Source organism: Sprattus sprattus (genome assembly GCF_963457725.1).
Source record: "Sprattus sprattus genome assembly, chromosome: 17".
Taxonomy (NCBI): domain Eukaryota; kingdom Metazoa; phylum Chordata; class Actinopteri; order Clupeiformes; family Clupeidae; genus Sprattus; species Sprattus sprattus.
The window spans coordinates 1,952,093-1,964,592 of record NC_137915.1 but is presented as its reverse complement, the minus strand read 5'-3'; the positions used below and the strand labels follow the sequence as shown (position 1 = coordinate 1,964,592).

At 49.5% G+C, this 12,500-nt stretch overlaps 2 protein-coding genes across 3 annotated transcripts in view; one reads left to right on the top strand and one right to left on the bottom strand.

Moving 5' to 3' along the window:
- The window catches only part of sik2b (salt-inducible kinase 2b), a 51,669-nt gene extending 48,722 nt beyond the window's left edge, over positions 1–2,947 (top strand). For both annotated transcript variants that reach the window (XM_080855318.1, XM_080855319.1), the window contains 2 exons: positions 143–231; positions 565–2,947. In XM_080855318.1, the coding sequence (XP_080711444.1) occupies positions 143–231; positions 565–1,309 (834 nt within the window). In that variant the 3' untranslated portion in view covers positions 1,310–2,947. The remainder of the gene's footprint in view (positions 1–142; positions 232–564) is intronic.
- Positions 2,948–8,184: 5,237 nt separating this feature from the next.
- ppp2r1bb (protein phosphatase 2, regulatory subunit A, beta b) overlaps positions 8,185–12,500 on the bottom strand; it is an 18,211-nt gene continuing 13,895 nt past the window's right edge. Inside the window, exons 13-16 of the mRNA XM_080854946.1 lie at positions 10,762–10,916; positions 9,677–9,819; positions 9,278–9,369; positions 8,185–9,025 (exon numbers count right to left, since the gene is read on the bottom strand). Coding sequence (XP_080711072.1) covers positions 9,009–9,025; positions 9,278–9,369; positions 9,677–9,819; positions 10,762–10,916 — 407 coding nt within the window. The 3' untranslated portion in view covers positions 8,185–9,008. The remainder of the gene's footprint in view (positions 9,026–9,277; positions 9,370–9,676; positions 9,820–10,761; positions 10,917–12,500) is intronic.

Genomic DNA, 12,500 nt, shown 5'->3' with positions numbered 1-12,500 from the left:
CAGCCTCTGATCCAATCACAGGCCTTGGTAATATGCTGCCCTGTGTGGTGTGTGACAGGTTCCAGCAGTGTGTGAAATGTTGTTGATGTGTGTGTGTGTGTGTGTGTGTGTGTGTGTGTGTGTGTGTGTGTGTGTGTTACAGAAGGCCAGCCTGCTAGCCAACAGCCCCAGCTGTCAGATGTTCTGCAAGGAGTCACCCCGTAGTCTGGAGCAACAGCTACAGGAACACAGGTACACACACACACACACACACACTCGCATAAAGTATACAGAAGACAGATACAGAGTGCAGACACACACACACACATAAAGTGTACAGACAGACATATACAGGGTGCACACACACAGACACTATCTCACACACACACACATAAAGTATACTGTTAGACAGATACAGAGTACACACACACACAGACACTCTGTCTCACAGACACACACACACATACTGTATAAAGTATACAGACAGACGGATACAGAGTGCACACACATAAACACTCTATCTCACACACACACACACACACACACACACACACTCTCTCTGAGTCTTCTCTCCTCTCCCTGCAGGCTACTTCAGAAGCGCCTGTACCTGCAGAAGCAGTCTCAGCTGCAGTCCTACTTCAACCAAATGCACATCGTTGACGGCTCCTACACACACCAGCCCCCGCTGGGACACACACACACACACCCCACACACACCACACACACCACCCCGTCAGGCTCCTACACACACCACCAGCCCCCCCTGGACCCCCACCTGCAGCTCCACAGCATGCCCCACCACCCCGACCCCCCTGTCGCCTCTCTAGCGCCCCCTTCAGGCCACCACCAGCACCACCACCAGCACCAGCAGCAGCCCCAGCCCTCGCCCCAGTTCGGCCACCCCCAGACTCTCAGCCCCCTCATGGGGTCACCCCTGGAGCCGCTGCACTTTGACCCCTACCTGGGCCACTACCCCCATCACCCCCACCCCCTAACCCTACCCCCCCACCCCCATGGCCTACCCCCCCACCCCGACGCTCTGGCCTACAGCTACCCTCCTCCTGGGTGTGAGGGGGGGCCCGTGGCCCTGGGGGGGGCCCTCTACCAGGAGCAGTATGAGTATCCTCTGGAGCCCGGACAGCCCCCGCCACCCCCTCCCCGCCGGGCCCCCCTCCCAGGACAGGGCCACCCCCCAGGACAGGCGCCGGGCACGGGGGCAGGAGCGGCCGCAGGGGCGGGGGAGGGGGGGTACGAGGAGGGGGGGGGGACCCTGCTGGACAGCGAGATGATGGAGACGGTGGACTCACACGGGTTCGTGCTGGTCAACTGAGCCAAACCGGCCACGCCCCCCCCCCCCCCAGCCGTCGCCAGGAGACTCACCAACAGTGTTACCGCGACAACAGGGTCGCGACCTAAAGGAGGGAGGAGCCTGAGAGGGGGACGGACGTGTTTTGAATTGAAACTGATTTAGCGTCGGACACAAACACTGCTGGGTGACTGCGGTGAATCTCCGTTTTAAGGACTGAAAAAGTGTTTAGTGTGTTTATGTTTCGACATCACAGTCCTCCCGCCGACCCCTGACCTCCTTTAGTTCCCCCTCTGCCTGGTACACCCCCAGGCACACGCAGGAGTTCTCACTGTGTGTGTGTGTGTGTGTGTGTGTGTGTGTGTGTGTGTGTGTGTGTGTGTGTGTGTGTGTGTGTGTGTGTGTGTGTGTGAACCTCCCTTAAGCAGACCACACGTGTACGAATACCCCCCTCCATACACACACACACACACACACACACACACCCGCATGAAGAGTGAGCTGTGTGTGGTAGTAGCAGTAGCCCAGCTGTTTGCTGATGTGACTCTTCTGTCATGTCACGACCTCTTTAGCCCCTAGCGCTTGGGTGCACATACTGTACGTCAGGGGTCAGACCTGAGACACACACACACACACACACTCAGAACTCACCTGAACCCTAACCCAGGCTGGAGAACCGCATTGAACACTGGTGCATCACACTCATGTTGTATGTATCTGTGTGTGTGAGCGTGTGTGTGCGCGTGCATCACACTCATGTTGTATGTATCTGTGTGTGTGAGCGTGTGTGTGTGCATCACACTCATGTTGTATATATCTGTGTGTTTGAGCGTGTGTGTGCAATATTAAAGCAATATATCAACTCTGTGGGCTGGGAGGAGCGCTGATGAGGAGCAGGGAGGAGCAGGGAGGAGGAGGCACTGGTTCCCTGGAGGCTGGAGAGGTGCGTTGATGAGGAGGAGAGGAGAGGAGATGCCGCTGGGACGACACCCATGTTACACTGGAACCCCCCCCCCCCGCAATCACTACTTACGGATGCTGGGACGCCCCAGTAAATTAGGAGATAGAGATTTTTTTTAAGTGGTTTGAGGATGCAACCAATATTCTGTTAAATGTGATAGTGTTCAGTGTGCCTTTTCTTCCTTTCTTCCTTTCTTCCTTTCCTTCTTTTTAAATTAAGATTCGAAGAACTTTATTTTTCAGCTCGATTCCTCTCTCATTTTTTTTTATGTTGGAATTCCTACAGAACAGATGTGTGAGTCGGCCCAGGTTTTCCTTTTTCCAGAGGTACAAAAACCAAAGTCCCCTCCGAAGTCTGTCAGGACAGCGCCACCATGTGGTAGCCTCTGGACTTCTTTGTGAGCTTTTTCCACAGTGTACTTTTTTTCTTTTTGGTTGTTTGTTTTGGTTAAATCAGTATAAGCCGTTGAAAAGTATTCTAGCAATATTTCTTGAATCCTAGTTCTAATGAATATGAGAATAGTGATCGTACTACAGACCCCTAATCACACCCTTGCTGGCCAACACACACACACACACACACACACACACACACACACACAAACATTCAGTTTGACATCCGACTCTACATTAACCGTCATGGTCACCACACATAAGCTAACTTGCTGTAGAGATTAAAAACTCAAAAGATTTATTGATCAATTCTGTGTGTGTTACATTTTTTTTATCATTGTGTGTGTGTGTGTGTGTGTGTGTGTGTGTGTGTGTGTTGTTTCCTCCTTCATACTGGGACATCAAAAGACTGATGTCGTCATTCCCCAACTCACACATTTCCCAAATTAAGGTCTTAAAGGCACCCAGTGCAACTTTATTTAAACATTCAATTTCTAGTCTTTTTTTTTGCACGTAGTTTGTTTCAATAACTCCATACCATTACATATTGACATTCAAGGAGCAAAGATAAGACGTCGTGTGGTGAGAACTGATAGAAAATCGTAAACAACAATCGCCGGTGGGGAGAGGCCATTTTTTCCATTGACTGGAATCCTGCTTTATTTATTGTGGGCACCAATAAATAAAGAAAATGGCGGCGATTGTTGTTGTTATCGATTTTCTATCAGTTCTAACCACACAACGACGTCTCATCTTTGCTCCTTGAATGTCGATATGTATGTGTGTGTGTGTGTGTGAGTGAGAACCCACCCTAGTCTAGAGCATCACAGGCTGGACTTCTAGCTCACACTCAGGAGTTAGACACACGGAGAGCAAGAGCCAGACTAACAAATTAGCAAACGGAAATACATTTAAAAAAAAGATTAAACGAGCCTGATTTGCCATTCCAGTTCATTGTAAGAAGCAGGTGCATCGCTTCAATTGATTGAGACCAGCTGGATGGCAGCCCATGTCCTGGGTAGCAGAGTCCTAACGTCTCTGAAACGCTACACACACACACACACACACACACACACACACACACACACACACACACACTCAGTGAAAAGCTCCCGCAGGTGTTTCATGTCCACACCTCACGGGGGTAATTAGAGCGCCTCCGCGGCGTGATTAAAGCGCCGCTAATCCATCCCTGTGCCGGGGTGTGTGTGTGTGTGTGTGTGTGTGAGAGTGCCTTTGAAGCCGTGAGCCGCGCTGGTGTCCTTCCACAGAAGCACTGCTTTTGGTGTGCACCGCTTCCAGCCCCCCGGTTACTAGCATGACATCAGCGGTTGCCATGGCGACGGACGAGGGAGGAACAGCGTTGTCGTGGCAGCTGCCCAGCAGGGATGCGCGTCCTCTTGAAGAGTAACCCCTTCGAGGAGACCCCGTACCCCACTCTCAGAATAGTTACGCCTTCAAGGAGCAGCCCGTACACCACTCTCTCTGGAAGAGTAACCCCTGCGAGGAGACCCCGTACCCCACTCTCTCTGGAAGACTAACCCCAGCTAGGAGACCCCGTACCTCACTCTCAGAATAGTAACCCCTGCGAGGAGACCCCGTAACCCACTCTCAGGCTAATCAGATTACCAGAAAAACTCCCACGCTAAAACTCAAGAAACGTCTCAAGTCTGCAGCCAGGCAGGCAGAAGACAGGCAGACTTCACTCAATAATCAAAAAAATGTAGGACGTTTCTCTATCTAAAAAGGCACTGCACTGAGGGTCTACACACACCCTTAAGAGTGATGTGGTCGTGTGTGTGTGTCCTCCATGCTCTGCTTCAGCAGTGACCTTGTTAACGGGCCCTCAGTGAAATGTGTCACCAGAAGATCTTCAAACCAGGTGTGACGCTGCTGTTCCCCTGAGGCACAGACTGACACACACACACACACACACACACACTCACTCACTCACCTCACTCACTCACTGCAAGCCCCCATTTTCGGGCTACAATGCCCGCGGGGACACAGGTTTGAATCTGGCCTGCTGTCGTCTCCTGTCGATCCTCTCCCCACCTCCTCACTCCTCCTCACTTCCTGTCGATCCTCTCCCCTCCTCTTCACTCCTCCTCACTTCCTGTCCAAACATGCCTCACTGTCCTATCCAAATAAAGGCTAAAAAGCCCATAAATAAATCTTTAAAAATAAAACTCTGACTCGGACCATACTCTGATGAAATGATAATAATTCATTCAAGATTTCTCATCAGTTTCTCATGAAGCATCGTTGGGGGGGGGGCAGTCACACCACCTGTATGTTGTTTTTGACTTGGTATGTGTGTGTGTGTGTGTGTGTGTGTGTGTGTGTGTGTGTGTGAGAGAGACACAACACAAGCTACAGCTAGGAGCATGTGATGCACAGAGGCACACTGCCTACCGAGAGTTAGATCAGATAGATCTTATCGTAAGTCAGCAGCAAAGCGAAGTACAGAGCTGGTATTCATGAAACACTGTGTGTGTGTGTGTGTGTGTGTGTGTGTGTGTGTGTGTGTGTGTGTGAGACAGCAGAGATGGATACTAGGGGAAGAGACAGGAGATGGTCTGCGGTCTCAAGTGTGTGTGCTATGGGCTGTTAGAGGCTTAGAGGCTGTTGTCCAAGATTATTAAGTGTTTTGTGTGTTTGCCATTTATAATCGAGTGTTTGGATTGGTGGGTATAAACAAGGCTATTACACAGAATAAATAACATGTAGATCTCAATCTCTCCATTACACAACTGTGATCTAGCAGAGAAGTGTGTATGTGTGTGTGTGTGTGTGTGTGTGGGTATGCTGTGAAGCAATCGGTGTTAGTTGCACAAACCTGAGGAAGCCTGAGGGAAGCTTGTGAAGAGTGAGAGTTGGCGTAATCAGTGACATGTTCAACACACACACACACACACACACACACACACACACACAGTGACATGTTCAAAGTGTGCACTCTTCCCCGTGGAGGCAGTGTTACATAAGGGCCGTTCAGACGCCATCTTCCAGGAATCTGCCTTCCCAGGTGACCAAGGACTTTACACGTCTCGTGTCCATCCACACTACTACTACACACACACACACACACACACACACACTACTACTACACACACACACACACACACACACACACACACACACACACACTACTACTTCACACACACACACGCATATCCCTTACCTCTCCAAAGGGCAGTTCTTCAGCTCCGCTCCTCGTGCCCTGCGGTTGGTGACACACACACACACACACACACACACACACACACACACTGCCCCTGTGGCTGGTGACACGCCTCTGGTTATTTATATTTATATTCCATGTCAAGCGCAGCTGCCATTGCGTAATGCTGAAACTCTAGCTGGGACATCTGAAAACAATCGACCTCAACCCAACGGCCCCTTGTGTGTGTCTGAGTGTGTGTGTGTGTGTGTGTACAGCCCCTTGTGTGTGTGTGTGTGAGTGAGTGTGTCTAAGTGTGTGTGTGTGTGTGTGTGTGTGTGTGTGAGTAGCCCCTCGGCGCACCAAGCGGACAGGAAACGGGCCCCACGATCAGTGACAGCACAGACTTGAAAGACACGCTACAAAGGGTTTCTCCTGTGTGTGTGTGTGTGTGTGTGTTTGAAGTCAAGCAGGAAATGTGGCATGTATGCCCTCTTCATGGGAGCTGGCCATGACACCCCACAGCTCCAAACACACACTCTCACCTCTGGGTAGTGAACGCTTAGAGCAACAACACACACACACATGAGAACACAACACACACACATGAACACAACACACACACATGAACACAACACACACACATGAACACAACACAGGCCCCATGAACACAACACACACACATGAACACAACACACACACATGAACACAACACACACACATGAACACAACACAGGCCCCATGAACACAACACACACACATGAACACAACACACACACATGAACACAACACACACACATGAACACAACACACACACATGAACACAACACAACACACACACATGAACACAACACACACACATGAACACAACACACACACATGAACACAACACACACACATGAACACAACACAGGCCCCATGAACACAACACACACACATGAACACAACACACACACACACATGAACACAACACACACACACACATGAACACAACACACACACATGAACACAACACACACACATGAACACAACACACACACACACATGAACACAACACAGGCCCCATGAACACAACACACACACATGAACACAACACACACACATGAACACAACACACACACACACACACACATGAACACAACACACACACATGAACACAACACAGGCCCCATGAACACAACACACACACATGAACACAACACACACACATGAACACAACACACACACACACACGAACACAACACACACACATGAACACAACACACACACATGAACACAACACAGGCCCCATGAACACAACACACACACATGAACACAACACACACAGACACATGAACACAACACACACACATGAACACAACAAACACACATGAACACAACACAGGCCCCATGAACACAACACACACACATGAACACAACACACACACACACATGAACACAACACACACACATGAACACAACACAGGCCCCATGGCCCCATGAACACAACACACACACATGAACTGGCCTTTAAAGGTCTATATAGTCTCACGCCTGGTGCATCGATCTCTCTGATCACAGTTAGTGTGTGTGTGTGTGTGTGTGTGTGTGTGTGCATCGATCTCTCTGATCACAGTTAGCCAGTCATGACTCTTGAGATGAGATATACAGATGTAAAGCGCGATGATAGTATGCTAGTGATAGTATGCTCTCCCTGAATTTGCGGTCATTTGAGTGTCCTTATGTGTTTAAAAAGGGGTTCATTTCCTCAGACGTCTCCTGTTATGTTTGTTCATAACTCCGGAAAGGATGTGGTTAGCAGACCAATCACAGGCTTGTCGGCTTTGTTGGATAGTTAGACATTTTGATTGACGCACGCAAGAGGGGTTACGTAACTATGCAAGGGGCTCTTGCGTTTCTGCGTAAAATGCGAGTATTAAACGACCTTTAGCCTAAACTTCATTACATCGGCACAACTGGGCAGGACAACAATCTCTTCTGGCTTCACATTATTGCCATCATAGAGCTGTTGTATTGTTTTGTGTTGTATATATGTGCAGTATGTGTAAGCACACTGAGAGCCACTGTACCAAGACAAATTCCTTGTTTGTGCAAACTAACTTGGCCAATAAAAGCTGATTCTGATTCTGATCAGCCTATGCCTTTGACACTGTGTACCAGTCTAATAAACACAAACCACAATACAAACAAACCTCTTTTTTTTTACTTTTTATTCAGTTTTCCACATATGGTGTTGGCTGTGGTCATGTGTTACGGTAAAAACAATACACTCCCCATGAATCCACACCCCACACTACCAGAGGGAGTATCTGGGGCCCTAAAGACACTTGATTGGACAGTGATCCCCAATCAGGAAATTACATCATCACCCCCCACACCCACCATTAAGAGTTCTTCCCAGAAAACCCTAGCCTATGCCCCTCCCCCTCTGGTGCCCCAACCAATCAGAGAGCCTGACTCTTTATTCACAAAGGTGGCTAGCGCACACAAATATCTTACAGGACAAATACTGTTTGCTTAAGAACAAAATTAAAAAATTAAAAAAAACTGATTTTCTATTTCTTTTAAACAAGTTCTTGCTTACGTCATTGGCAACAGACAAGGATCCAGATTGAAGCTGAAGCACTAAGATTATCCAGCATGAAACAAGGCCAGCATACAACTGAGCCCTACACCAAGGAGCATTGGGGGGGGGGTGTGTCTATGCCAATGATCAACACTCATCTGAGAGATGGTCCCTTACCGTCAGCCCCTAACTGGGCAGAGCAAAGATGAAGAGGAGGAAGAAAGAAAGAAAGAGTTTATGAGCCTGGTGGCCAATGCCTTTGGAGAGCACTGAACACACACACACACACACACACACACACACACACACACTTCAACAGTCAGGAGGGGAGCACTACTCTTAAAGCTCCCCACACAGCGCCCTTCACAGGCCAGGGTGAAGGACAGGCGCTTCCATAACCGACAGGAAGGGGAGGGGCTTCCATCACCGACAGGAAGGGGAGGGGCTTCCATCACCGACAGGAAGGAAGGAGGGAGGGAAGGAGGGGGGGGGGGAGGGGGGCAGTGATGGGCAGCCCCAGAGAACAGCAGGAGAAATGGAAAGAAAACGAGAAGCTGGAAAGATCAAGAGAGAGATTGACGAGATCAATAAATAGAATGCAACAGGTGTCGCTCCGTCACGCTCCACTGCCGGGGAATGCTTCAGGCCAGGACCAGAACTGAGAGAGAGAGAGAGAGAGAGAGAGAGAGAGAGAGAGAGAGAGAGAGAGAGAGAGAAAGAGTTAAACACTCAAACACACACTCAAACACACACACACACAGACACACACACTCAGACACACACACAGACACAGACACACACACAGACACACACACAGACACACACACACAGACACAGACACACACAGACACACTTCTGACTAGACATTAATGCCTATTCTATGCGGCTGGTATGAGTAGGAGAGGCTCACCACTGATAGCCTCGAGGGCGAAGTACTTGACGTCCATGTCTGAATCTGTGGCCAGTTTCTCCAACACCGGCTTCACCTCCGTCTGCAGGGAGCTGAGGGGTCACACAGAGGACACACACACACACACACACACACACACACACAATCAATGTGGGTCAGACACACACATTCATAATAAAAACACACACACACACACACACACACACACACACACACACACACACACACAATGTGGGTCAGACACACACATTCATAATAAAAACACACACACACACACACACACACACACACAACTGACAGAGACATGGATTGCATACTATACCACCACTCATCAAACCAGAGGAGGGATTTAACACACACACACACACACACACACACACACACACACACTGCACGTACTTGCTGTCCAGGACGGGTCCGATCTTCTGCAGACACTTGGCCACGTTGAAGCGCACGTTGGCCACCTGGTCCACGGCCATCTTGAGCACCACTGGGAGCATGTGCTTAGTGGTGATGTCCTGCCCACACACCTCCGACAGGGACTATGGAACAACACACATCAGAGTCACTGAGTGTGTGTGTGTGTGTGTGTGTGTGTGTGTGTGTGTGTACCACAGGGAGCATGTGCTTAGTGGTGATGTCCTGCCCACACACCTCCGAGAGGGACTATAGGGGGGGGGGGGGCACAACACACATCCTCACACACTAATAGGCTCTCTGGGGAGTGACTGAATATGTGTGTGTGTGTGTGTGTGTGTGTAGATCCACAGATACGATTAGGGCGATTCCTAAGCAGTGATGTCATCTCTGACTGCTGGAACTATACCAGTGGCAGTTTACACTCTTCAGTAAGGAGAGCTCACCCGCTGCTTCACACACACACACACACACACACACACACACACACACACACACACACACACACACACACACACACACACACACACACACACACACACACACACACACACACACACACACACACACACACACACACACACACACACACACACACACACGTGAGCTCATTCACTTGCCCCGAGCCAAGGATTTGAAATGATTCAATGCCATAACTTGCCAACAAAATGACATGTCTACTCCATTCAGTACCACAGGAACCTGTGCGTGCGTGTGCGTGTGTGTGTGTGTGTGTGTGTGTGTGTGTGTGTGTGTGTGTGTGTGTGTGTGTGTGTGTGTGTGTGTGTGTGTGTGCGCACGCGCGCATATGTATGTCTACTCCATTCAGTACCATAGGAACCTTATGTCCACATTAATACTACAGCCAGTGATGTCAGAGGAAGAACACCCTTCCCCACAAGAGTGTGGCTCACACAGGACCTGCTCACATCCAGTGAGAAGTGTGTGCGTGCGCGTGTGCGTGTGTGCGTGTGTGTGTGTATTCGCACACACTCACGTTGACGCAGAAGAGCGTTGTCATGCGGTGCAGGTAGTTGGGGTCGTTGGCGTGTGTGTGTGTGACTCACGTTGACGCAGAAGAGCGTTGTCATGCGGTGCAGGTAGTTGGGGTCGTTGGCCATGCCCAGGACCTTGGGCACGATGGTGTTCTGAGCCCACTCCGGCCCAAACTTCTCCACCAGCTTCTTCAGGTTCGTGGTGGCAGCCTCACGGATGGCATACACTACAGACAGACAGAGAGAGAGAGAGAGAGAGGGCATGGTTATTACACACACACACACACACACACACACACACACACACCTCACGGATGGCATACACTAGAGACAGAGAGAGGGCATGGTTATTACACACACACACACACACACACACACACACACACACACACACACACACACACACACACACCCTTTAGGAATGGCATACACTACAGAGAGAGTATGTCGTCCACTCACACACACACACAAGAAGAGAGAGGTTTTCTCAGCGGGACAAGCACACAGACACACAATTCGAACACACACACACACTCACACACAACTGAAATGCCTCACAGATGAAAAGCTATGTACTTAGGCCCCTAGAAAGAGGTTTCGGGTGATGGAACGGGCTTTCTGGACACCATGTTTTTGCCATGGGTTGTGTTGTGTAACGCGCACACACACACACACACACACACAGAGTGCTGCTAAATGAAATGAAATAGAGATTATCCTGCAGCAGTAACATGGGTTAAGCTGGTTAGTAGGGACTGGGGCAGCAAGGCTCAAATATGGACACAAGTGCATCGATCTGTTGCTGCTGCATAGTGTGTGTATGCATGTGTGTGTGTGTGTGTGTGTGTGTGTGTATGTGTTTGCATGTGTGTGTGTGTTTGTATGTGTGTATGTGAGTGTGTGCGTTTGCATGTGTGTTTGCATGTGTGTGTATGTGAGTATGTGTGTGTGTGTGTGTGTGTGTGTGTGAGTGTGTGTTATGTAAGGAATCAGTGGCCTGGGGGAGTGGAGGATGCACAGGCAAATTCCAATGATGTAAGTCATCAACTGGCCCCCGTGACCAATCAGGAGACAGAGAGAGAGAGGAGGGGGGGAGGGGGAGGGAACATGTGTGTGTTCAGGACACATACCAGTCATCAGCTGGAAAACACAATATGGTGAAACCAGTAGGGGTGGACACACACACACACACACACACACACACACACACACACACACACACACACACACACACACACACACACACGGTCATGCAGAGGTTTCTACCCTGAACTCTACCCTAGATTCTGCAACTTGAACTGGCCCAGTAGCTTGGCTAGCAAGAACTGTACTGCCTCTTACATCCTGATCCGAGGTAGACTTGGAAGAGCAAACTGGGATGCTGCCGCTGGCATCCATGATAGTAGTAGCGGTTGCCGTCTTGTCTGGGAAGTCCCGCCCCTCTTCTTCCGGCAAATTTGATTTTGCCTGAGAAGTGGGTCTGGCAAAGTTTGCACAGCAGTTCACTACAGCATTCTCAGGATCTCTGGGACCAATCACAAAACTGGCTTTTGGCTACCTGGCGCGCCATTGGCGGATTTAAAATAACCACGTCTACGTAACAAAAGCGAAAGCAAAGAGAAAAGCACAGCAAAACTATATACTGCTCGCACGGCTGTCTTGGATGATTTCAAAGGCAAGTTTTCTTTGAAAATAGAACAGAAACCTGCTCTGGAACAATTCATACAGAAAAAAGATGTGTTTGCTTTATTACCGATCGTTGTATCGTTGTATAGTATCGTTGGTCTGATTGGTTAAAGGCGTGTCCAATT